The following is a 26991-nucleotide window of genomic DNA, read 5'->3' as shown; positions in this document are numbered from 1 at the left end:
AAAAAAAAAAAAAATTAGGTGACTTGGGCTAGTGGCCAAATTAGAATCTGGGTCTTAAACCACAAGCCAGTCTACTTGATTAGCTCGTATTTAAATTTAAATCTTGTTTGCTGTAACTTTGGGCATATTACTGTATATAGCCCTTTGCCCTCAAAGAGTTAGTCTATCATGAAAGACAAATATAGAATGTGAGAAGTGCTATAGTAACAGATGGGTGAGCAGTTAATTCGACTTAGACGCAGGAAAGAGGCTTAGACATAGAGAATGAGCATATTAAGAGGGCAGGCTGGGCACGTTAGCTCATGCCTGTAATCCCAGCATTTTGGGAGGCAAGGGCAGGTGGATCCACTGAGGTCAGGAGTTTGAGACCAGCCTGACCAATATGGTGAAACCCTGGCTCTACTAAAAATACAAAAATTAGCCAGGAGTGGTGGTGCCTGCCTGTAATCCCAGCTACTCAGAAGGCTGAGGCAGGACAATCATTTGAACCCGGGAGGCGGAGGTTGCAGTGAGCCGAGATTGTGCCATTGTACTCCAGCCTGGGTGACAGAGTGAGCCGCTAGAAAAAAAAAAAAAAGAGAGAGAATGGGCATTCCCAACTGAGTGAACAATACAGTTGGCCCTAAGTATCCGGGTTCCACATCTGTGGATTCAACTGCAGATCAGACATATTTGAGGGGGAAAATGCCTCAAAATTCCAAGAAACAAAACCTGAATTTGGCATGCATCAAATACTATGTTGAATCTATGCAAATGAAGTTATGTGTAGGCATATTAGGTATTATAAGTAATCTAGAGATAATTTAAAGTTTCAGGAAGATAATATGTCATTTTATATAAGGGACTTGAGCATCATGAATTTGGTATCCATGGAGGTCTTGAAACCAATCCTCCATGGACACCGAGGGACAAGCTCTATAAAGGGAGTCAGAGGAGAGAGACTGCACCGTGGGTTCAGACAGAATAATCTGATATGGGTGCGCAGGCAAATGAGAGTGAAGAAAGGGAAATAAGTCTGGGTCTAAGTTGTAAAGGGTGGTAGTTGCAGATTCTGATAAGAGTGTGGACTAAGTTCCAATTAACAATTAAATGGGAACATTTAAATTGTTAAATGTGTAAATTCTGGCCAGGCACGGTGGCTCACGCCTGTAATCCCAGTCCTTTGGGAGGCCAAGGTGGTCGGATCACCTGAGGTCAGGAGTTCAAGACTAACCTGGCCAACATGGTGAAACCCCATCTCTACTAAAACAAAAAATTAGCAGGGCGTGGTGGCGTAAACCTGTAGCACCGGCTACACAGGAGGCTGAGGCAGGAGAATTGCTTGAACCTGGGAGGCAGAGGTTGCAATGAGCTGAGATTGCGCCGCTGCACTCCAGCCTGGGTGACAGAGTGAGACTCCATCTCAAAAAAAAAAAAAAGAAAGTATAAGTTCTGATTTATTAGATGAGAAGTACTGATAAAACACTTAGAGAAATGTTAATTGTTCAGTAGATCAATAAGATTAATAAACTAAACATTAAACTTTAGATAAAACAAAACTCCTCAACTGATATGGATAAACTAGTACCCCTGGAGCCCTTTCAAAGTGAGAAACAGAAAATGACATATGGGAGGCTGGGTGTGTTGGTTCCCCCCTATAATCCCAGCATTTTGGGAGGCCGAGGTGGGTGGATCACCTGAGGCCAGGAGTTCAAGACCAGTCTGGCCAACATGGTGAAACCCTGTCTCTACTAAAAATACAAAAATGAGCTGGGTGTGGTGGTACATGCCTATAATCCCAATTACTCAGGAGAATGAGGCATGAGAATTAGTTGAACCTGAGAGGTGGAGGTTGCAGTTGAGCCAAGATCGTGCCACTGCGTTCCAGCCTGGAATGAGATTCTGTCTCAAAAAAGAAAGTAACACATGGGAAAAAGAACACCTAGACCAGATTTACGTCAGAAAGATTTTGTCATAGAGATTAAATAGTAGGTTTGTGTGATCTCTTGACTTAATGGATAAACTAGGTTTAACTATTATTGAGAACTGTTGATATATAGTTAGTAACAGCTTGGTGGCTAAGATAAAATCAGAAAATGACCAAAATGGTAGCTTTCTAAATGTTCATGTTAGTGATAATCTGAAATCCTCTACCTTTGTACCTTCAGATCTTCAGATTCTTTTTTTCTTTTTTTTTGAGACAGAGTCTCACTCTGTCGCCCAGGCTGGAGTGCAATGGCACGATCTCAGCTCACTGCAACCTCCACCTCATAGGTTCAAGCAATTCTTCTGCCTCAGCCTCCTGAGTAGCTGGGATTACAGGCGTGTGCCACCACACCTGGCTAATTTTTGTATTTTTAGTAGAGACGGGGTATTACCACATTGGTCAGGCTGGTCTTGAACTCCTGACCTTGTGATCTGCCTGCCACGGCCTCCCAAAGTGCTGGGATTACAGGCGTGAACCACTGCGCCCAACCTCAGATTCTCTTAATAAGCATAGTTCTAGTATCACAAAATGTTTATGTCACATGAAGGCATTTCACTACTCATACAATGTGAACATAAGCATGAAACATGTCTTCCTAATCAATTTATAGGTTAAAGTTCTCCTGTCCTCCTCCTTTAAAGGATTAACCTTGCTTCCAGCCAAAGTTAATTAAAAATTCTTTATTTAGTATATTCTCTCACTCAGAGTAAGCTTGATAAACATAGGTTGTTTTAAAATATTATAGTAATGGTTTATTGATAGGTAATTTGGTTAGTAGAGTTATAAATACAAAAAGGGAAAGGTTACCAGAAATAAGACATTATTTCTAACAAATCTTCAGGAAAATCTTGATTATTAAAATCCCTTTTATCTTACAAGTGTTGCATATACAGTTTTAGCTCTTCATAGCCCTCTACCAATAAGGCACCTGCAATACTAAATAATTTGCTACTGCAGCCTTAGAGAGCATTTCTTAGAGGTCTGTTGGTGCTTCTCCTGACAAAGGAGAAGGAAAAGGAGTGTCTCCTGACACTTTTTTTTCCCCCGAGACAGAGTCTTGCTCTGTTGCCCAGAGTTGGAGTGCAATGGCACAATCTCGGCTCACTGCAACCTCTGCTCCTGGGTTCAAGCAATTCTGCTGTCTCGGCCTCCCGAGTAGCTGGGATTACAGGTACCCACCACCACGCCAGGCTAATTTTTGTATTTTCAGTAGAGACAGGGTTTCACCATGTTAGCCAGGCTGTTCTCGAACTCCTAACCTCGTGATCCGCCTGCCTCGGCCTCCCAATGTGCTGGGATTACAGGCGTGAGCCACCACGCTCAGCCAACAAAGCGTACTTTAAAAAAAAAAATTATTTTTATTTTTTAAATTTGAGATGGAGTCTCACTCTGTCACCCACGCTGGAGTGCAGTGGCATAATCTCAGCTCACTGCAATCTCCGCCTCTTGGGTTCAAGCGATTCTCCTGCCTCAGCCTCCCAAGTAGCTGGGATTACAGGCATGTGCCACCACACCGGGCTAATTTTTGTATTTTTAGTAGAGACGGGGTTTTCTCATGTTGGCCAGGCTGGTCTTGAACTCCTGGCCTCAAGTGAGCCACCCACCTTGGCCTCCCAAAGTGCTGGGATTATAGGCATGAGCCACCATGCCCAGCCCAAAGTGCACTTTTAATCAAGACAAACAGTCACACATTTATATATATCCTAAAGTCCTAGTATAAAAACTGCGACTGAACTGATGGACTAGAATAAAAATAATAAATCCTTAGATCCATGCCAGCCTGTCACAAATTATCTGAATTTCATAAAAATATGAAGTGTTAACACAGAGATGGAATGGCAACTGACTTTATGAAAGCTCGCACATTGAAACAAAACAAAATCTCAAGCTGTGGTGTGGAGCTATTCTGTTACCAGGCAGCACCCCCTCACCATATAAATAGCAGCTAGCTACTGGTTTCTTAAAGCCAAACTAATGATGGTTTTGAAGATCAACCTTGTCTATTGCCCTACTCGTGACTCAAAATGGAAGACTTTTCCTGTCTCCTGACCCTTTTTCTTTTAGCTTATTTGAGAAGAGCCCTGAAATGAAAAAGGATCATTGAGTGAAATATAATCTCCTGGAGTATCATCTCCTTACTGTAGAGGCTTTGACTCAGCCACATTCCAACAGAGGTTCTAAGTCAGTATCCTGTAAGGTTTCCATAGTCCTGGAGAACTTCACGCAAACTTCTTCTTGGTGGCTGTGAACCTCTCCATGTACTGAAAAACATGAAAGAATACATCAGGGGTATTTTGGCATGAGTAAATAAATAAAAGCCTAACTGTTTGTGTGTGTGTTTTTTTTAATTTTGGTTTTTATTGCATGTGGTTTTTCATTTCCTACAAAATATAACTACTCTAAATGCAAAATTAAGTACATAGTTTTGGCCGGGTGCAGTGGCTCACACTTGTAATCCCAACACTTTGGGAGGCCAAGGTAGATGGATCGCTTGAGCCTAGGAGTTTGAGACCAGCCTGGGCAATATGGTGAAATCTCATCTCTACCAAAAATAGAAAAATGAGGCATGGTAGCGCCTGTAGTCTCAGCTAATCAGGAGGTTGAGGTGGGAGGATCACTTGAGCTGAGATCCTGCCACTGCACTCAAGCCGGGTGACAGAGCGAGACCTTGCCTCCAAAATAAAAGTAAAAATAAAGCACATAGGGCTGGACGCAGTGGCTTACACCTGTAATCCCAGCACCTTGGGAGGCTGCGGCGGGCAGATCACTTGAGCTCAGGAGTTTGAGACCAGCTTGGCCAACAAGGTGAAACCCCATCTCTGCAAAAATTAGCAAGGCATACTGGCGTGCAACTGTGATCCCAGCTACTAAGGGGGCCGAGGGATAAGAATTGCTTGAGCCCGGGAGGTGGGGGCTGCGCCAGTGAGCTGAGATTGCATCACTGCACTCCAGCCTGGGCAACAGAGTGAGACCCTGTCTCACACACAAAAATATATATATATCTGTGTGTGTGTGTGTGTGTATGCGTGTATATATATGCGTGTATATATGTATATGTGTGTGTGTATATATATATCTCTCAAAAGACAAAGATGAAGACAAAGATGCTTTACAATAAGCTGTCTCTACAGAAAAAGTCATCTTGGTACAACACCATTCAGCCGATGCTTTGAATCTACTTCCAAAATGGGGAAGAACAAACCCTGTTGACATTAGCTATAAACATTTCTGTGGATTACTTCACCATTGTCTTCTCTGGGGTAGTGACTAGAAATGTAGAAGTACATTAATTCATACCTTATCATAGCCTTCCAGTTCTCGAAGTTTCTTTATTTCAAAAAGATTGCCTTCCACAGCAAGCAGACAGATCTGGGAATCACTGAGGATGCTCTGGGGAAGCATGCTGAGCTCAAGACAATTCTCTTCCAGGCGAAGAATTTTAAGGCGAGGACAGCAAGATATCTTCACTGAGATCTGAGATATCTATTGAAAAACCACAAAAGAATAACAGGAAAAAGCATAAGCACTACACTGGTTACTTTTAGTACATTAAAACAAAACAAAAAATCTTTACTTGACTATTTGTTCTAGTTTTCCCCTCTTTTACCGCCTCCATTTTCTCACTGCCTACTCACTCCAGAAGCCTCTGTTATCTAGCTTCTGTTACTACGCCCCCACTTAAAAAAAAAGCTTTTATGAAGGTCACCAGTGGCTTTTTGGGAACAAAATTTTCTGATGATAAAAGCACTGTATGTCCATTATAGAAAATTTGAAAATCACAGGTTTAAAGAAAAAAGTTGACCTAGAATGCACCACTCAGAAATAACCACCATAAACATTTTGGTACATTTACTGCCAATTTTTTTTTTTTTTTTTTTTTTTTTTTTTTGAGACGGAGTCTCGCTCTGTCGCCCGGGTTGGAGTGCAGTGGCCGGATCTCAGCTCACTGCAAGCTCCACCTCCCGGGTTTATGCCATTCCCCTGCCTCAGCCTCCCGAGTAGCTCGGACTACAGGCGCCCGCCACCTCGCCCGGCTAGTTTTTTGTATTTTTTTTAGTAGAGACGGGGTTTCACCGTATTAGCCAGGATGGTCTTGATCTCCTGACCTCGTGATCCACCCGTCTCGGCCTCCCAGAGTGCTGGGATTACAGGCTTGAGCCACCGCACCCGGCCTACTGCCAATGTTTTATGGGTACATAGATACTGACCACTTTACTAACAAATTCAAGGATCCATCGTCCTCAGTCCCTATTGCATTTAACTGTACTATCTATCCCTTCCTTAAAACCCCTTCTTTTTGTCCTTTTTGGTTTTTCTTCCTATCTTTTGGATTATTCCTTACTTCTCTTGTTTTTATAGGCATTTTTCAAGTAGCTGTCCCTAATACTTCATATGTCATCTTCTCTCTCAACTTTTCCTAGAAAGCTCATTCATTAAAGTCCATTACTTTTGTTATGACCTCAAGATCTGTATCTACACTCTTACCTTTATTCTGCTCCCATGTTTCCAACTTTCATTAAGGCATTTCCGTTTACAAGATTCACCACAGACAACTTAGCATGTCCATTCTCAATAACACCACTGTTCCTTTAGGCCCTCAAGCTCAATACCAAGCAATTGTCTTTGACTCACCCCTTTTGCCATTTAAATACTAAAAGTCACCACATTCTTTGATTCTGCTTAGTATCATCTCAGATCATCACTTATTAGAAATGATGGGAACTTTAGTAAGTTCAATAACTAGCAATGCAAGTTCTCAGACCTCATCCCAGACCTACTGGATCAGACATACTGAGGGCAGGGGCTAATGATCTCTTTAAACAAGCTTTTCTGGTTATTCTGATGCATACTAAAGTCAGAGAACCACTGAATAAAGGTACTAGCAGAGGTGAATGTGGAGCAAATCCTCGACTGATACGTGCTGCTTAACTGATTCAGTTTTTTCCCCCCCAAGAAGCTCTATAACATATAAGAATATCCACTTAAGGTAAAAAACATGAGGCCAATCCCTCAAAGACAGACTGAATTTCATCATGATGTAAAATCACTACAATCTAGAAAAGGAATAGCTACATGCAGCTAGTGGCTACTTTAATGGATCATGCAGATCTAGAAATACAGACACTAAAAAACTAAAGGCCATCCATTTCACAGTGTTGAATGTTTCATCACTTGTGCCTTCATGCCTAGACAAGAATGTGTGGATTGGTTTTCCAGACAAATATTAATTGAAAAGCTGCCAAAGTAATGGAAACAAATTTCAAATATAATTAAAGCTGTATAACAGTGAAATGGGCTATCTCCAGAAAGCCTATCACTTAATATTCTTCAGCAAAAATAGAAGACACACTTAACAAAGATGTCAAAACCCCCCACAAAATGAAAAAACTGAATTACCTCTGACACCTGACTCTGAGAACCTCAGTTTAGGCTTCATTTCCACACTCTATCCCTGACATAGCTCCTGGCTAGCTGGTTCAGGGCATATTTGAGGAGGATCTGAAGAATTCTTCAAGATTTGTGAGACAATAGTTTAACTTTTGAAATGATCTCTCCCTGTTACCTACCTCATCCTCCCGAAAACACCTACACAACTAACACATCCAGTGTCTCAACTAATTCCATGGCACTTTGGGCCTTGAAATTAGTTCAGCTTACAGAAGAAACCTCTCATCTAGCCTCTGATACTTAGCTCTGTGATGGCAGCTTAGGAAACAAGAGGTTAAGAGGTATCAGGAGACCATAAACCCACACATACGCTGTAGGGGAAAAAACCTTAAGCTCTAGACCTGATTCTGGTTGAGATTGAGTTCGATGACTTGCAGCTCTCCCACTGTGTCAGGTATACTTCGAATCTGGTTCTTAGAGAGATCCACCACATCCAGGTGCCGCAGGCTACAAAGCTGGAGAGGTAATGCTCCCAGTTGGTTCCCAGAGAGGCTCAGGGTCTTGAGGGCAGAGAGTTGCCCAAAGGTAGACGGCAGCTCTCTAAGGTGATTGTTGTTCAGGCTTAGCGTCTCTAGTTTTTTCAGATTGCATATCTCATCAGGCAGAACAGCTGGCAAAGAAAATGTTTTTAAAACCCGAATCTGATAGAGCTGAAAACAACTTTGATGAAGTTTCTAAAGACTATGTGGCAGCCTGCTTCGCCTCTTGTTAATATATGTAAAATTCCCACATGTGCCATTTTTAGGTATTGCATTTTACCAACATAGTCTTTAGAAGGTGAGGGTGCCATCAAAATGCAGGTGAGCATTTGTGTGTATAATGGACTCCTTTTGTAAAGGGGTCCAAGGCACAATTTGACAGCAATTTTGTGATATTTGGAAGATCCTCCCCTTCCCATCCATCCCCCATTCCAAGTTAGGTAGCTTTGTTTACATTACATCCCCAAAATGTTCTTCCCTTTCAAGTCCAAATTAACCCAGTAACAATCATTATAACACCCAAGGAGGCTTATTTTTGATGTAATTACAAGTAGAAAGAAGGCTTCAAGGATTCCGGCATTCTGCAACTTGAGCCCTCCTGCACGGTTTCATAACGAAAACAAAAATCAGCTTGTAAGAGAAAACCACCCCTGGTAACAGCTTATCACTAGCAAAAGCCTCCCAGGCAAGAGCCATACTCAGTTTGTTGTTGTTCAGGGAGAGGCTCTTCAGCAGAGTGAACTTTCCTATCAGCAAAGGCGGTAGGCTCTCGATCTTGTTGTTGGACAAGTCGATGGTCCTGAGATTGCTCGTGAGCTTCTGCAAGTCTGCGGGGAACTGGAGAAAGGAGTTCACAGCGTGGAGAATCCCGCACCGACTAAGTTCGCCGCCCCCGCCGTCCCTCTCCCTTTAAGTTCCCCGGTCGTGTCCCTCCCATTCTCACCTCGGTCAGCCCTCGATCCTTAAGCTGAAAGACACCAGTTTTCTGCGCCGTTTCCACATGAGCGCGGAGCGCACTGTTTCCCATCCTAGCGCCGCGGCTCAGGTCCCTGCGGGAAGGAAGCGCAGCTGTCACCGCCCAGTCCACCCGGTCGGCCTCCCGCCCCAGCTCTCATCTCCCGCCGATCCCTGGCTCCTGGGGCCCGACCCAAGAGTGGCAAGGAAGAGACGGAAGAACAGACAGCCCGACCACCAAGCCCTGCCGCCTTTGCAGCTCTGCGGAGGCCAGGCGCCTCTGGGAGCCTACGGAAGATCAAGGAACCCCGGACTCGCCTCCCACCGCTCAGCTGCCGGATGGCTCCGCAGGTGAAGACCCAGGACCCGCAGTAGCCGGGATGCGCTCCCCGGCTTAGCCCCGGGCGGGACCGCCCTGTGACGTCATCGAGCCGCGCCTTGCGTTCGCCCTGCGTTCCAACTCACTCTTGGCGCCTTCGCGGGAGGTGAGTCGGAGCCATGGCGGCTGCCAACCCCTGGGACCCGGCGTCCGCGCCTAACGGCGCTGGGCTAGTGCTAGGCCACCTCATAGCTTCGGGGATGGTCAATCAGGTGCGTGGGGGCGGCTGTGACGTCATCAAGGGGGTGCCCACGATGGCAACAGAATATGGCTGTGAGTTGGTGCTGCTGGCTGTGGGAGTGGTGAGGGTCCTGGTTGGGGTCTGTACTATAGTAATAGATCCCCTTCCAGGCAACAGCCGCGACCGTTCTGCCGTGGGTGCTTGGAAAACGGGGATCTGAGTAGATGGTGTTTAGGGTAGACTGTGTTTTGAGTGTCTGTAGGGTAAATTTGTCCCTGGCCCGTTTGTGGGAGATTAGACTGCTGTTACTGGCCTTTTTTTCATCCAGTGATACTGCCTCTAGACTGTAGTGTAAGGCGGGGATAGGAAATACGGATCGTTACGTCCCCTTGCGGAACAAGCATTACCAACAACGCTCGTTTGTGGGAAGTATTGAATCGTATTTGGGGTGGGAGGTACTGGGTAGAGAAGAGCGCTAGAAGCTCTTTTTTCGTGTTTTTATTTTATTTTTATTTATTTATTTTTTGAGACAGTCTCGCTCTGTCACCCAGGCTGGAGTGCAGTGGCGCGGTCTCTGCTCACTGCAACCTCTGCCTCCCGGGTTCTAGCGATTCTCCTGCCTCAGTCTCTCGAGTAGGTGGGACTACAGGCGCGTACCGCCACGCCCAGCTAATTTTTTTTGTTTGTTTTAATGTTCAGTAGAGACGAGTTTCACCGTGTTAGCCAGGATGGTCTCGATCTCCTGACCTCGTGATCCACCCGCCTCGGCCTCCCAAAGTGCTGGGATTACAGGCTTGAGTCACCGTGCCAGGCCTTGGCATCTTTACAGGCAAAAAAAAAAAAAAAAAAAAAAGTATTGGCTAAAAAGATAAGACCTTGGAACGTGAATGGAGGAAGAGATTAATTTTGAGGAGAGAAAAGAGACATTAACCCAAGGAGTCACAAAGTGGCAGTTTTAGGTTGGGCAAGAAGAGCATGTCGGGGGAAGGAGCCAATAGAGTGAGAAATTGAACATGTGAGGAAATAATGGAATGCAAGTGACAGAAGGGCATGGCGAAAGTGGGATCAAGGGCATTGAGAAAAATGGGGAAAGAAATTTTGATATATAGAGGAAGTTGAGGAATTTCACTAAAAAGAAAACAGAAAAGTTAAACTGATCTGTAAAAATTAGCACTATATTAGCCGGTGTGGTGGCGTGCACCTGTGGTCCCAGCTACTCCCAGGACCACATGGGTCCCGGAGGCTCAGATGGGAAGATGGCTTGAGCTCAGCAGATGGAGGTTGCAGTGAGACGCGATCGGGCCACTCCACTTAGCCTGGGCAACAGAGTGAGACCTTGTCTCAGAAAAAAAAAAAAGCATTACAAACATGATGGAAGATTTATGGAAAATATATAACTTTTTATAGTTAGAAGAGCCATTAGAGACTCTAATACCTTAGAGTATTTTTTAATTTAAGAAACTAAGGCTTAGACCAAGAAACTTGCCCATGGTCACTAGACTGTTGAAGGAGAATTAGATCTTAGCACTCTTCCTTTTGACACATTGTGTCCTCTCTCAAGATGAACTGTTATAAGAGGCTGTGATATTGTCTTGAAAGATTTTAAGCTTTTGTTGAACACCCATTGTCTGGGTGATCAGGAGATTCAGGTGGTCCTAGTTAACTACATTTCCCAGGGGTGGCCACAGCCCTCTACAGTTTAATCCTTCCTCCCTTCTCTCCTGTGTTTTCTTTTTCTTTTCTTTTATTTATTTTTTTTGAGACGGTGTCTCCCTCTGTTGCCCAGGCTGGAGTGCAGTGGTGTGATCTTGGTTCACTGTACCCTCCACCACCTGGGTTCAAGCAATTCTCATGCTCCAGAGTAGCTGGGACTACAGGCACCTGCCATCACGCCTACTAATTTTCATATTTTCAGTAGAGATGGGGTTTCACCATTTTGGCAAGGCTAGTCTCAAACTCCTGACCTCAGGTGATCTGCCTGTCTTGGCCTCCCAAAGTATTTGGATTACAGGCATGAGCCAACGAGCCCAGCCTTTTTCTTATCAGGTTACCTAGTACTCTCACTTGTATTGTCCAGTTCTCCTGCCACAAAATAGTTTGGCAAACTCATAATAGAAAACATTTTTGAGGGCTCATGCCTGTAATCCCAACGCTTTGGGAGGCCAAGGCGGGTTGATCACCTGAGGTCAGGAGTTTGAGATCAACCTGGCCAACATGGTGAAACCCAGCCTCTACTAAAAATACAAAAATTAGCCAGGTATGGTGGTAGGTGCCTGTAATCCCAGCTACTCAGGAAGCTGAGACATGAGAATCGCTTGAGCCCTGGAGGTGGAGGTTGCAGTGAGCAAAGATCATGCCACTGCACTCCAACCCGAGTGACACAGTAAGACCCTGTCTCAAACAAAAACAAAAAACCCCCCAACTTTTGGTACTTGGTATCCCTCTAAAGAGCATTGGTAGGAAATACAAATGCCTAAACCAAAGGAGTGAGGCACTGGTGAGAGAATTTTAGGCATTGATGGGTGATCTCTTTTTTGGGGGTGGTGGTTGTCTTGGTGGTGTCTACTGTCTCTCAAGTAACATTAATTAGACAGTTACTGGTTTTACCTACAGTTAACATGTCCCACTCTATAGCTCCTTAAGACCTCTGACAACCTTACTACACAGCTAGTCCCAATGAGGGAGCTATTTACAGACTTGTAGGTTGGTTTTACTTTAAGGAAACTTTATACATAAAAACCTTTATCTTTTTTTTTTTTTTCCCCCTGAGACAGAGTCTTGCTCTGTTGCCCAGACTGGAGTATAGTGGCACAGTCTCGGCTCACTGCAACCTCCACCTCCTGGGTTCAAGCAATTATCCTGCCTCAGCTTCCTGAGTAGCTGAGATTACAGGCACGCACCACCACGCCCGGCTAATGTTTTTTATTTTTAGTAGAGACGGGATTTCACCATGTTGGTCAGGCTGGTCTCGAACTCCTGACCTCAAATGATCCACCCGCCTCGGCCTCCCAAAGTGCTGGGATTACAGGCTTGAGCCACCACACCCAGCCAAAAACCTTTTCCTGTTAGAAGGATTTAGCACTGATTCTTTCAAAATGATTTGTCACATCATCCCTTTAAACAGCCCATCCCTTTAATGCACATCATTTTTTCTGCATTAAAAATTAAGACTACTGAATTCCTGCTGGCAAGAATTTTTTAAAAATTGAGTGATGCCTAAGATTGTGATTTGATACAACTCTTCTGGAAAACATAACTTGTTTGAAGTTTTGTTTCAGTCCATTAGAGAGTGATTTGGTGAAAGAAAGGTAGGGCTCTCTGTAGGATAATGGGGTATTGCTTTAGTTTATTCCCCTAGGGACTGCTTTAGTGGCCTTACATTCTAGATATTTTTCCAGCAAGTGTGAGTGAGTCATGGAGTCTTGACCAAAGCTTGGTCATTGCTTATTGGCAATTAATAAGATCAGGGTCTGGATCTACAAAAAAAAAAAAAAAACAAAACGCACAGAATCTAGTAATTCTATTTTCTTAACCTGTGTCCTACTCTCCTCTACACCTACTCTCCCATTTGAGAGCCTCTGCTCTTAAATTCTCTGCTATACTAACCTCCCTTTTAGTGTCTCTCAGCTAGAATTCAGTATGAAAAGGAAGGGATAGGAAAAAGAAAGGGTGCCCACAAATTACAAATTTATATATACATATGTGGTATATAATGTTACCAGGATTTTTATATTAAGTGTAAAGTTTCTGGATTTCAGCTTCTTCCTGTGCCTAGCCACGGAATAAACAAAAATACCCTGAATAGACTCCTTTTTCTCAGGATCCTTTCATTTTCAGGGTTCTTTTGCCCTCTGGGGCATGTAATAGCAATATATAATAACAATAGCTAAAGGAAAAGACTCAAATCCCTGATGCTTTTTTCTTTTTCTTTTTTTAAATATGTTAAACTAAGTCTCAATCCTCAAATAGTTATACTTTCTATTCGTTATAGAAAATAAGCCTCCACCTCCCTAAGTGCAGGGATTACAGGTGAGAGCCACTTCACCTGACCATCTTTCTTTCTTCTCTCCTTTTTTGTTATCTGCTTCTTAAACATTCTTATTTTTCCTCTGGTTTCTCTTGCATGTTCTTAGCTAAGCACCATTACTCTACTGTTGAACCCGACAGTTTACTAGTTTGCCAGATATACAACTAAGATTAGTGTATAAGCATGGAGAGAGGGAGATATACCAGGGAACAAGTTGATTACAATGTGATACATTGGAGAAAATGTTTTACGCTCATTTACCTCCTGAGAGAAACAAAGAAAAAAGAGTCAGCTCATATGATGGAAAGACAGTGGATTAGATGTGTTCTCACTTCCACCCTCGCACACATTGGCAGTGTGAAGTTGGAGTAATACTTTCCTGTTCCTCAATTTTGCCATCAGTAAAATATCTTGTGTTATCTACTTCAGTGAATGGCATAACTCTGTCCACTCACGTGAAGCAGAATCCTTGGAGTATTAATTGGATTTTATCCCTTATTCACCATATCAGTTAAGATTTGTCAATTCTATCTTTTCAGGAACTCCGTCTTTTCTTCCTTTCCTTTTTAACTGTTACTGACCTAGTCCACATTCTCATCCTCACCTGGAATACCGTAGCAGCTACCTGTTTAAAATATCCAATCTCTCTAGTCCATTGCTCCACTAGTGTTGTTTATGTTAGCTAGTTACCAGGGTTTTCCTTCTTTTTTTTTATTGTGGTAAAATACATATAACATAACATAAAATTTACCATTTTAACTATCTTAAAATGTACAATTCAGTGGCATTTACTATACTCAATATTGTGCAACTATTTTCAAAAACATTTTTATCACTCCAGATGTAAACCCTGTACTATTCCCTATTCCCTCCTCCCTCTTCAGTAGTGTTTTTATTTTGTTTGTTTTGTGGGTGTATTTTTTTTTTTTTTTGAGAGAGTCTCGCTCTGTTGTCCAGGCTGGAGTGCAGTGGCGTGCTCATGGCTCACTGCAGCCTCGGCCTCCTGGGCTCAAGTGATCCTCCCACATTGGCCTCCCTAGTAGCTGGGACTACAGGCATATGTCATCATGCCTGGCTAATTTTTGTATTTTTAGTAGAGACAGGGTTTCACCATATTGGCCAGGCCGGTCTCCAACTCCTGATCTCAGGTGATCTACCCACCTCCGCCTCCCAAAGTGCTGGGATTACAGGTGTGAGCCACCAGGCCCAGCCAGTTTTATTTTTCACACTTCCCCAGTTAAATATCGCTACCTTCCCCGCCGCCTCTGAGACAGGGTCTCACCCTGTTGCCCAGGCTGGAGTTGCAGTAGCATGATCACAGCTTACTGTATCCTCAATCTCCCAGGCTCAAGGGATCTTCCCACCCCAGCCTCCCAAGTAGCTGGGACTATAGGCACACGTTACCATGCCTGGCTAATTTTTTTTTTTTTTTTTTTTTGAGACAGTCTCACTCTGTCACCAGGCTGGAGTGCAATGTGGCGTGATCTCGGCTCACTGCAACCTCCGCCTCCTGGGTTCAAGCGATTCTCCTGCCTCAGCCTTCCGAGTAGCTGGGACTACAGGTGTGCCACCATAGCCAGCTAATTTTTGTATTTTTTAGTAGAGATGGGGTTTCACCATGTTGGCCAGGATGGTCTCGATCTCCTGACCTCGTGATCTGCCCACCTCAGCCTCCCAAAGTGCTGGAATTACAGCCGGGAGCCACCATGCCCAGCTGCCTGGCTAATTTTTTAAATTTTTTATAGAGACACCCTGTGTTGTGCAGGGTGGTCTCAAACTCCTGGGCTCAAGCAGTTATCCTGCTTTAGCCTCCCAGAGTGCTGGGATTACAGGTGTGAGCCATCATGCCAGGCTGTATTTCTAAATAAGTATTATGTATGATTGTATTACTTCTTTACCAGAAAATGTTCAGTTGCTCCCATTTTCTGCAGTATGATTGTTGAGCATAGCACTCAGGATCATCTGTGATTATGTGGAGACTATGTTTTCCGCTACCTCTTACCCTGTTTTCACATATATGCGAACACTGGTGGTTATTGAGCATTTATAATGTTTTTGATCTTTCTATCTAGAATACCTTTTTCTTCCCATACATTATGAGCCTCGTGAGGGTGGAGAGCTTGTTTCATATTTGAATATTCCATTGCCTAACTCAGTAAGTGTTTATAAAATTGGTTATTTTTAGACAGTAAACTTTTACTGTGAAGACCAGAGAGTAAATATATAAGGCTTTGTGGGCCATATGGTTGCAACTACACAACTAGGTAGTTGTATAAAGGCAGCCAGAGATAGCATGTAAATGGATGAGACAAGTCACGTTCCAATAAAACTTTATTTCTAGACCATGAAACATGAATTTCGTATCATTTTCTTTGTTTTTTTTTTTTTTAGACAGAGTTTTGTTCTGTCGCCCAGGCTGGAGTGCAGTGGCGCGATCTTGGCTCACTGCAACCTCCGCCTCCCAGGTTCAAGCAGTTCTTCTGCCTCAGCCTCCCAAAGTAGCTGGGATTACAGGCGCCCACCACCACGCCCGGCTAATTTATTTTGTTTATTTTTTTTGAATAGAGACAGAGTTTCACCATGTTGGCCAGGCTGGTCTCAAACTCCTGACCTCAGGTAATCCGCTTGCCATGGCCTCCCAAAGTGTTGGGATTACAGGCGTGAGCTACCATGCCCAGCCTTTTATTTATTTATTTATTTTTGAGATAGGGTCTCACTCTGTCGCCCAGACTAGAGTGCAGTGGCAATCTCAGCTCACCACAACCTCTGTCACCCAGGCTCAAGCAATTCTCCTGCCTCAGCCCCCCGAGTAGCTGGGATTACAGGTGTGCACCACTACTGCCTGACTAATTTCTGTATTTTTAGTAGAGATGGGGTTTCACTATGTTGGCCAGGCTGGTCTTGAACTCCTGACCTCAAATGATCCACCCACCTCAGCCTCCCAAAGTGCTGGGATTACAGGCATGAGCCACTGTGCCCAGACTGTTATAAAATATTGTCTTTGATTTTCTTTTTCCCAACAATTTGAATATATAAAAATCATGCCTGGCTCACAGGCTATACAAAAACAGGTAATGGGCTGGATTTATTTCATGGACTATAGTTTTCCAATCCCTAGCCTATCTGATCTCTAAAATTCTTTGGCCTGGGCACGGTGGCGCACGCCTGTAATCTGAGCACTCTAGGAGGCTGAGGTGGGTGGATCACCTGAGGTCAGCAGTTGTAGACCAGCCAGGCCAACATGGTGAAACCCCAACTGTACTAAAAGTACAAAAAAAAAATAGCTGGGCATGGTGGCGATAATCCCATGGTAGCTGGGAAGCTACTTGGAAAGCTGTAATCCCAGCTACTTGGGAAGCTAAAGCAGGAGAATCAATTGAATCCAAGAGGCAGAGGTTGCAGTGAGCGGAGATCATGCCATTGCACTCCAGCCTGGGTGACAAGAACAAAACCCAGTGGGTGGCTCACGCCTGTAATCCTAGCACTTTGGGAGGCCTAGGTGGGCAGATCACGAGGTCAGGAGATTGAGACCATCCTGGCTAACACAGTGAAACCCCGTCTCTACTAAAAAATACAAAAAAAATTTAGCCGGGCAGGCTGGCAGGCGCCTGTAGTCCCAGCAACTCAGGAGGCTGAGGCAGGAGAATGGCATGAACCCGGGAGGCGGAGCTTGCAGTGAGCTGAGATCGCGCCACTGCACTCCAGCCTGGGTAACAGAGCAAGACTCCATCTAAAAAATATATATGTGTATATATTCTTTGCTGTGCTAGCATTGTAGAAAGCGAAATGATAGAGAAAATTATGGATGAAGTCTAGGGATGCACAAGATAATACTCAATTCTGAGATAATGTGCATGGACTCGTGGAACGAAAGGATAAAAAAGAAGGGGTAACCTTTTTGAAAGAATAATTATGCCTGGATGCAAATAATCCTTTAACTGAAAGATAAGAATGTGAATATACACAGTATGAATGACTTGTAGCCAACTGAGGTCATTTAGCGAATCAGATAAATGAGTCCATGAAGGGGAAAAGTATTTGATTTCAACCCCAGAAGCTCAGAGAGACTGGGCCTGAGTCATTTGGAAAGATAGAGGTGATTCTCCAACAACTTTAGTCTTAGAATCCTTTGATAAACTATCAGTAATATAAATCTATTTTGTATGATACCTTAGGAAATAATACAAAGGGAGTGTGTTGTTTCTCTTATTTTTTTTAATATTTGAGCAAGTGATTTGTGATGGTAAAGGTTCTAAAACAAGAATTACACATTGCTACTGTTTTACTTTGTACTTCATGTTCAAAGGCAGTGTTGGACATAATATATTCTCATATTTTAGACTATGAGCATGCTATTCCAATGTACCTAGAAACTTTTTGTGACATTCTGCTACTTTCCTTGTTTGTTTACCAATAGGAGATGTTAAACATGTCTAAGAAAACAGCTTCTTGTTTTGTGAACTTCACCAGACTACAGCAGATCACAGACATTGAAGCTGAAATCTACCAGGTAAATCATGTTGAGCTTTTCACTTTCTTTTCTTTTTTTTTTTTTTTTAGACGGAGTCTCACTGTCACCCAGGCTGGAGGCTGGAGTGCAGTGGCACGATCTCAGCTCACTCCTAGCTCCGCCTCCCAGGTTCACACCATTCTGCCTCAGCCTCCTGAGCAGCTGGCACTACAGGCGCCCACTACCCCCACTGGCCAATTTTTTGTATTTTTAGTAGAGATGGGGTTTCATCGTGTTAGCCAGGATGGTCTCGATCTCCTGACCTTGTGATCCGCCTGCCTCGGCCTCCCAAAGTGCTGGGATTACAGGTGTGAGTCACCGCGCCCGGACTGAACTTTTCTCTTTGTACTTCTAGTATAGGAAAACAAAAACAAAAGCTGGCCAGGTGTAGTGGCTCACACCTATAATCCTCGCGCTTTGGGAGGCCAAGGTGGGAGGACTGCTTGAGCCCAGGAGTTTGAGACCCTGTATGGGCAACATAGGGAGATCCCGTCTCTACAAAAAAATTTAAAAAGTAACCAGACATGGTGGCACACACCTGTAGTCCCAGCTACTTGGGAGGCTGAGGTGGGAGGATCACTTGAGCCTAGGAGGTCGGGGCTGCAGTGAGCCATGTTTGCGCCACTGTACTCCAGCCTGGGTGACAGACGGAGACCCAGTCTCAAAAACAAAATGTGATCCTCCCATCTCAGCCTCCCAAGTAGCTGGGACTACAGGTGTGCACCACCACACCCAGCAAATTTTTTATTTTTAGTAGAGATGGGGTTTCACCATGTTGGCCAGGCTGGTCTCGAACTCCTGACCTCAGGTAATCCACCCACCTCGGCCTCCCAAAGTGCTGGGATTACAGGAGTGAGCCACTGTGCCTGGCCCCGGATACTCTCTGATTGAGCTAAATGTTACTTTTGTTCCCCATGTAGAAAAACCTGGAAATTGAACTCCTGAAACTAGAAAAAGATACAGCAGATGTTGTTCATCCTTTCTTTCTGGGTAAGTGGTTTGGTTTTAGTTAAGTGGATAATCACTGGAATTTCAGCTTTTTCTTGGATTACTGTAATAAGCACCAGTCAGTCAAATTATGATGCACCGTCGTTTTTCCAGGTGTTGTTCCAAAGCTAACGAAGTTGTCTATTTCTATGCTGAAATAGAAGTTCTGTTGGCTTTAGTAGTACAAACAGCATAAAAAGTGACTAAATTGGCTCTTCAAAGTCAGGAGAACTTGAAAGAAAAGTCTGAGGAACTTTCAGATTAAAGGAGACTAAAGGGACATGACAACTAAAGCACTGTACGATCATGGATTGATTTTTTTTTTTAATGAGATGGGGTCTTCCTATGTTGCCTAGGGTAGTCTTGAATGGCGCAAGCAATCCTCCCAAATCAGCCTCCCAAGTAGCTGGGATCACAGGTGCATACCACCATGGCTGGCAATGTATTGAATATTTGACGAGAAAGTTTTCTTGTGGCCAGGTGTGGAGAGTCACGCCTGTAAACCGAGCACTTTGGGAGGCCAAGGTGGGTGGATTGCTTGAGCCCAGGAGTTCAAGATCAGCCTGGGCAACATGGTGAAACCCTGTCTCTACAAAAAATACAAAAACTAGCCAGGCATTGTAGTGTGTACCTGAAGTACCAGTTACATGAAAGTCTGAGGCAGGAGGATTGTTTGAGCCTGGGAGGTCGAGGCTGCAAGGAGTTGTAATCATAGCACTTCGCTCCAGCGTGGGTGACAGAGTGAGACCCTGTCTCAAAAATTAAAATTCTTTTTGCTGTAAAGGACATTATTGGGATACTTAGTGATGTTTAAATATGGGCTGTACTAAATATTGGTAGTATTGTATCAATGTTAAATTTTTGAATTTGATAATGTGCTGTAGTTATATAGGAGAATGTTCCTGTTCTTGGGAAATACATGCTAACGTTTCACAGGGAAAAATATCATGCTGTCTGCAGCTGACTCTCAAATGGATCAGCAAAAATAGAGAGAGAGAGAGAGAGAGAGAGAGTGTGTGTGTGTGTGTGTGTAGAGAGAGAAGGAAGATAAAAAGAAAATGTAGCCAAATGTTAACAATCAGTGAGTATAAATAAAATGTATATGTGAGTTCATCAATTTTTTTTGAAACTTTTCTGCAAATCTGAATTTTTTCAAAATAAGAATTTTAAAGACAGGTCAATTGGCAGCCATTAACTGAATGGGGAAAATAATGAGATAATCAGAAATAGCTTGTAAGATGACTTTAAGAGTGTCACCCTGTCACCCAGGCTGAAGTACAGGTCACTGTAACTTTAACACCTGGTTTCAACTGATTCTCTCAAGTAGCTAGGACTACTGGCATGTGCCACCATGCCCAGCTAATTTTTTTTTCTTCAATTTTTTTTGTAGAGATGAGGTTTTACTATGTTGCCCAGGCTGGTCTCAAACCCCTGGCCTCAGTTCTCCCAGTTCAGTCTCCCAAAACACTGTGATTACAGGTATGTGCTAGCGCACCAGTTAAGGTGACTCTTTTTTGATGGTCTTTTATAGACTATTAGAATCAGAGATAGGAAAAAACTTTGTGTTAAGAATACAGCTCTGGCTATTAAGAACTGAATAAGAGGTAGAGATGAGAAACACAGAGAAAGAATTTAGCACTAGATTTGGTTATCACTAGGAAAAGAGATAATAGAAATATATTACATATACAAAAACCGACTAAACGAAAGTTGTTGAAAATGAAATTGGTATTGGTATTAATACCAATTATTAATACAGAGGAGACAGGAGGGTAATGATGGGATGAATTTTTGACATTGGTGGTGTTAAACCAAGGCAAAGAAGAAATTATTAGTGATTCTGTTATTTGTCCTATTGCTAACTGTAATTACTATTTTTAATTTGTATAGCTCAGAAGTGTCATACTCTGCAAAGCATGAATAATCATTTGGAAGCAGTGCTGAAAGAGAAGAGATCCCTTAGGCAAAGACTGTTGAAACCCATGTGCCAGGAAAACTTACCTATTGAAGCTGTTTATCACAGGTTAGACTGAAAAGTAGAAATTAACAGTTACACCTGTTTTCTTAGTTTACTTTTTGTTTTGCAGTTACTTTGCAGCAGAATTCATAAAACAATTAGTGATTCTAGTTGTTAACATTATTAATGTTGATATATTAAACCAGAAAGAAAATCATTGCTTTTAAACCACTATACCTATGGCAAAAAGAAAGAACTTGGCTATCGTGTTTTGGGAATTACAAATTATGACTTTAGTGAAAGAAATTAGATCCATAACATGTAACAAAAATTGTATGTGAAGTAAATTCATTGTTGCAAAGTAAATTCATTGTTGAGTTAATGTTGCCTATATGTAAAAATTCTATTGTGGGCGTTTAACTGGGGCAGATGAAAACACTATCAACTAAGGGAGGAAAAAACCTGGATTCTGTTCTCATCGCTACTGTTTATATGCCTCAAAGCCTTGAGCAAATGATTTAAATTTTTCACTTGGTTTCCCAATAAATAGAATGGAGATGACTTCTATTGCCCTCTTCCTCACAGTATTACAAGTATCAAATTGAAGATGTAGATTATGACTAATGATAAATACCAGCCTGGGCAACATGGCAAAATCCCATTTCTACCAAAAAAACAAAAACAAAAAACAAAAATGAGCAAAGCATGATGGCACACACCTGTATTCCTAGCTACCTGGGAGGCTGAGCTGGGAGGATGACCTGAGCCCAGAAGGTCAACTCTGCAGTGAGCTGTGATTGCACCAGCCTGGGTAACAGAGTGAGACTCTGTCTCAAATAAATAAGAAGCAAGCATCTGGGGATCTCATTGCTAACTTTCTCCACCAGTGCCTCACTAGCTTAAGCAAATCAGTATCTTCTCTCAAGTGTCAGATTTTTTATTTTGTAGGAAAACAATAGATATGCAAAAACTTGTTCTTCCAAAAAGACAAAACAAGGCTGGGCACAGTGGCTCACGCCTGTAATCCCAACACTTTGGGAGGCCGAGGTGGGCTGATCGCTTGAGACCAGGAGTTCGAGACCAGCCTGGCCAACATGGTGAAACCCTGTCTCTACCAAAAAATGCAAAATATGCTGGGCATGGTGGCACATGCCTGTAATACCAGCTACTGGTGAGGCTGAGGCAGGAAAATCACATGAACCCATGAGGCAGAGGTTGCAGTGAGCTGAGATTGTGCCACTGCACTCCAGCCTGGGCAACAGGTGAGACTCTGTCTCAAAACAAAAAACAAAACAAAACCCGTTTCCTGTGGCTATATTCAGTATCTCTTTAGTACATTATCATTACCCTTAGTGTATATACTGTACTACATCTAAGAACTGGGCAATGATTTGAAAGCGTTTTTGCAAATGCAGAGCTTTCTATGTAGGCTATTTCAATGAAGTACATTTATCCTTATTGTCTTCATTCTTCACAGAGAATGAGTAGGTTGAAATGGAATGAGGCCGGGCGTCATAGCTCACGCCTGTAATCCTGATAATTTGGGAGGCCAAGATGGGTGGATCACTTGAGGCCAGGACTTTGAGACCAGCCTGGCCAACATGACAAAACCCTGTCTCTACTAAAAATACAAAAAGTAACTGAGTGTAGTGGTGCATGCCTGTAATCTCAGCTACTCAGGAGGCTGAGGCACAAGAATCACTTGAACCCAGGAGGCGGAGGTTACAGTGAGCCGAGATTGTGCCACTACATTCCAGCCTGGGCAACAGAATGAGACTCTGTCTCAAAAAGAAATAAATGGGGCCGGGCGAGGTGACTCATGTCTGTAATCCCAGCACTTTGGGAGGCCGAGGCGGGTGGATCATGAGGTCAGGAGATTGAGACCATCCTGGCCAACATAATGAACCCTGTCTTTGCTAAAAATACAAAAATTAGCTGGGCATGGTGGCATGTGCCTCTAATCCCAGCTACTCAGGAGGCTGAGGCAGAAAAATTGCTTGAACCCAGGAGGCGGAGGTTGCAGTGAGCCGAGATTGTGCCACTGCACTTCAGCCTGGTGACATAGTGAGACTCCATCTCAAAAAAAAAAAAAAAAGAAAAAGGAAACAGAATGGGATTTTTTTTATCTAGGGAAATTCCTTTACTTATATGAGAAAATGATTATGATTAACATTGAGGTTTCTTTAACATTAAGTTGGATTCCAGATATGATTACTGTTATCTCTTTCCATTTTTTTATTGGATGACAGGTTGCTTAAAGTGAAAGAGAAGGACCTTTTTTTAATCACTAATATTTCTATGAATGCAGGAAGGTTGTTATTGGCTCTCTAGGTTGATTGTAATTCTTATCTCAAATTAAAAGTCCTGATTAAAGGAAAAGAAAAAGAACGCAAAACAATTAAACTTTAAAAAATGGTTAGGCCGGGCGCAGTGGCTCAAGCCTGTAATCCCAGCACTTTGGGAGGCCGAGATGGGCGGATCAGGAGGTCAGGAGATCGAGACCATCCTGGCTAACACGGTGAAACCCCGTCTCTACTAAAAAATACAAAAAACTAGCCGGGCGAGGTGGCGGGCGCCTGTAGTTCCAGCTACTCGGGAGGCTGAGGCAGGAGAATGGCGTGAACCTGGGAGGCGGAGCTTGCAGTAAGCTGAGATCCGGCCACTGCACTCCAGCCTGGGCGACAGAGCGAAAAAAAAAAAAAAATGGTTGACTTTTTTCTTTCTCTTTCAGATATATGGTACATTTGCTGGAATTGGCTGTAACTTTCATTGAGAGATTAGAAACCCACCTTGAAACAATTAGAAATATACCTCATTTAGCTGCAAATCTAAAGAAAATGGTGAGTATTAATATAACTATCTTTAGTTATTTTATACTAGAATCTTAGAGGTATGCTCTCCCAGTTTAGCTTTTTAATAGCTAATATTACGAGCTAGTTATTTTTTAAATCAAGAAGTGTTTTCTTGGCCAGGCAGGTGGCTCACACCTGTAATCCCTGCACTTTGGGAGGCCGTGGCAGTTGGATTACTTGAAATCAGGAGTTGGAGACCAGCCTGGCCTGGTGAAACTCCATCTCTACTGAAAATACAAAAATTAGCTGGGCATGGTGGTGCACGCCTGTAATTCCAGCTACCCAGGAGGCTGAGGCAGGAGAATTGCTTGAAACTGGGAGGCAGAGGTTGTAGTGAGCCGAGATCGTGCCACTGCACTCCATCCTAGGCAACAGAGCAAGACTCCATTTCCAAAAAAAAAAAAAAAAAGAAGTGTTTATTTAGACCTTGGATTTAACATTTTCTTTTTCATATAATTTTTCTCTAGAAGCCATTTTAAATTCTTTTATTCCAACATTTAATAAACATGTGTTGCCTTCATTGTGCTGTGGCTATGCTACATGTATCGTGAAAGATAGACATGACCAAACCCTGCCTTCAAATTCTCAATGTTTGGTGAGACAGCTATAAAATATGTATTTTCTACTTTATAGGATTGTATTTGCATAATCGATGCAGCAGAGAATTATAAAGAGATGCCATCTATTGAGCATAGAAAAGGGAGGAATTACTTCCAGTCTAGGAGGATTCTGAGTAGGATAGGGGTAGGAAGACTTCAATTAAGTTTTTGTTTTGTTTTTTAAATAGAGACGAGTTCTCACTATGTTGCCTAGGCTGGGCTTGAACTCCTAAGCTCAAGTGAGGCACCTGCCTCAGCCTCTCAAAGTGCTGAGATCACAGGCATGAGCCACCACGTCCGGCTTCAGTAAAGATTTAGTTAGGTGTTAGCAGTAAGCCGAATCTTTTTTTTTTTTCTGAGTTGGTGTTTCACTCTTGTTACCCAGGCTGGAGTGCAATGGCATAATCTCAGCTCACTGCAACCTCTGCCTCTTGGGTTCAAGCGATTCTCCTGCCTCAGCCTCCCAAGTAGCTGGGATTACAGGCGCCCACCACCACGCCCTGCTAATAGTTTGTATTTTTAGTAGAGATGGGGTTTCGCCATGTCAACCAGGCTGGTCTCCAACTCCTGACCTCAGGTGATCCACCTACCTCGGCCTCCCAAAGTGTTGGGATTAAAAGCCTGAGCCACTGCGCTTGCCAAAGTAAGCTGAATCTTAAGGAATAGGTGAAATTTAAGTATGGGGGAAAAGTGATACTCCACTTTGGCTGGTGCCTAAAGGTATTGAGGAGATTAGCTTAGGGTTAGTTTATGCAGTGCCTTAAAAACCAGACTAAGAATCTTAGACTTTACTGTCTGAGTATTGGGGAGCCATTGGATATGTGTGTGTGTATGTGTGTGTGTCTGTGTGTGCGTGTGTTTTCTTTTTTTAGTGAAGGGTGCAGAGGAGTGACTTGATTAGAACTGTGCCTTAATCATGGAGAAAATATTGGATAGAGCAGACTGAGCCTTGCTACTCCTAAGTATGGGCAGAGAGTATCAGCATCACTTGGAAGCTTGTTTTAAATACAAAACTACAGACATCATGCACCCTAGACCTTCAGAATCAGAATCCTTTATTTTAACAAGTTCCTCGGGTGATTCCTGTGCACATTAAAGTTCGATCAGCTCAGGCCAGGCGCAGTGGCTCACGCCTGTAATCCCAGCACTTTGGGAGGCTGAGGCGGGCAAATCACAAGGTCAGGAGATCGAGACCATCCTGGCCAACATGGTGAAACCCCATCTCTACTAAAAATACAAAAATTAACATGGTGTGGTGGCGCACGCCTGTAGTCCCAGCTACTTGAGGGGCCGAGGCAAGAGAATCGCTTGAACCTGGGAGGCAGGTTGCAGTGAGCCGAGATCGTGACACTGCACTCCAGCCTAGCGACAGAAAGAGACCCCGTCTCAAAAAAAAAAGTTTGATCAGCTCTGGGTTAGAAGACTAGGCAGAGAAACCAAAGGCAGAAAAACCTGGAGACTAATTTACAGTCATTCAGATAAAAGATGTAAAGCGTAGAAATACAGAAGATAATGTTTTTAGATTTTGGAGGTCAAATTTTTAGAACTTGGCTATGAATTAGACAAGGGACACATCAAAGATAATGAAGTTTCTAGTCTGGGTGACTTGAAGGTGAGTAGGATCAAGTGTGGGTTAAAGAAGTTAGTTTGTTTTTTGACACATCTTGCACATGTAGTAAATAGTCAATCACTGTTGAACTGTAGTTAAACTGAGTTTGAGATATTGAAGGCACATCCAGATAGAGATTACCAATAGTCTTAAATGTGGGCCTGAATTTTAGGAAGGGGGTTAGGTTTAGCAATATAAATTGAGGGTCATCTGCATTGAGTGATTATTGAAGACAAAAGAGGTGAACTCACAAAGAGTAGGTTGGTACTATAAAGTGGGAAGGCATAGTTTTAAGGAACTTTTGAAGTAAGGGGCTGGAAAAAGATCAGGTGTTAACCTTTGGTATCAATTATTCATGATATAATGAATTAATAAGAGATATAATTTCTCCTGTTTCCCTTTTCAAATGTTACAGAACCAGGCTTTAGCAAAGATGGATATATTGGTGACTGAGACAGAAGAACTGGCAGAGAATATACTCAAGTGGCGTAAACAACAAAATGAAGTTTCGTCTTGTATCCCCAAAATATTAGCTGAAGAAAGTTATCTTTATAAACATGATATTACAATGCCTCCTTTACCTTTTACTTCTAAAGTTCATGTCCAAACTACTAATGCCAAGTAGTCATCAACTTTATTTTTGCTTAATTATGTGTAGTCATATGAAGTCTATTTCTAGTTGACTGTAACATGGGTATTAATAGTCTTTGCTGCTAGTAATACTGAAAGAACCTGCTTTATGTTGGAGTATCAAGATCTCAGGTTCATTAAGACCAAACTGACTTTTCCTTTGTTTTTCGTGTATTTTTATTCTACCTTTCAGTAAAACTAGAGAAGATAAAAAATAGCCATGACAATTTATTAACATAAGTGAATTAACCATTTCTCAGGCAGAAAATTCTCTTTTTTAAAAAATGTGTGTTTATGGTCTGGTGTGGTGGCTCACACCTGTAGTCCTAACACTTAGGGAGGCTGAGGCGGGCAGATCGCTTAAACCCAGGAGTTCAAGACCAGCCTGGGTAACATGGTGAAAGCCCGTATCT

At 42.9% G+C, this 26991-nt stretch overlaps 2 protein-coding genes and 1 long non-coding RNA gene across 7 annotated transcripts in view; 1 reads left to right on the top strand and 2 right to left on the bottom strand.

Moving 5' to 3' along the window:
• Positions 1 to 17080, bottom strand: part of LOC105546140 — an 18920-nt gene extending 1840 nt beyond the window's left edge. The window contains exons 1-2 of the long non-coding RNA XR_001007049.1: positions 17059 to 17080; positions 16363 to 16366 (exon numbers count right to left, since the gene is read on the bottom strand). This is a non-coding gene — a long non-coding RNA (uncharacterized LOC105546140). The remainder of the gene's footprint in view (positions 1 to 16362; positions 16367 to 17058) is intronic.
• LRRC57 (leucine rich repeat containing 57) lies at positions 2638 to 9274 on the bottom strand. Of its 4 annotated transcripts, none has more exons than XM_011989233.1 (6): positions 9247 to 9274; positions 8837 to 8961; positions 8592 to 8730; positions 7756 to 8024; positions 5264 to 5449; positions 2638 to 4227 (listed from the first exon to the last, which is right to left on the bottom strand). In XM_011989233.1, exons 1-6 carry the CDS (start codon positions 9272 to 9274, stop codon positions 4186 to 4188), a joined length of 789 nt encoding a protein of 262 aa, XP_011844623.1. In that variant the 3' UTR covers positions 2638 to 4185. The 4 variants fall into 4 exon arrangements, with proteins under 4 accessions (XP_011844623.1, XP_011844624.1, XP_011844626.1 ...); XM_011989234.1 differs by having other exon boundaries at positions 8837 to 8942; positions 9166 to 9271; XM_011989236.1 differs by having other exon boundaries at positions 8837 to 8942; positions 9173 to 9260.
• Positions 9283 to 26991, top strand: HAUS2 (HAUS augmin-like complex, subunit 2). Of its 2 annotated transcripts, XM_011989237.1 has the most exons (6): positions 9283 to 9438; positions 17852 to 17944; positions 18865 to 18934; positions 20822 to 20954; positions 23620 to 23728; positions 26364 to 26991. In XM_011989237.1, exons 1-6 carry the CDS (start codon positions 9346 to 9348, stop codon positions 26571 to 26573), a joined length of 708 nt encoding a protein of 235 aa, XP_011844627.1. In that variant the 5' UTR covers positions 9283 to 9345; the 3' UTR covers positions 26574 to 26991. The 2 variants fall into 2 exon arrangements, with proteins under 2 accessions (XP_011844627.1, XP_011844629.1); XM_011989239.1 differs by lacking the exon at positions 17852 to 17944 and having other exon boundaries at positions 9311 to 9438; positions 26364 to 26832.

This window comes from Mandrillus leucophaeus, unplaced genomic scaffold (genome assembly GCF_000951045.1).
Source record: "Mandrillus leucophaeus isolate KB7577 unplaced genomic scaffold, Mleu.le_1.0 Scaffold35, whole genome shotgun sequence".
Classification (NCBI taxonomy): Eukaryota; Metazoa; Chordata; class Mammalia; order Primates; family Cercopithecidae; genus Mandrillus; species Mandrillus leucophaeus.
Note: the sequence above shows the minus strand (reverse complement) of the source record. Positions and strands in the feature narration are given on the sequence as shown.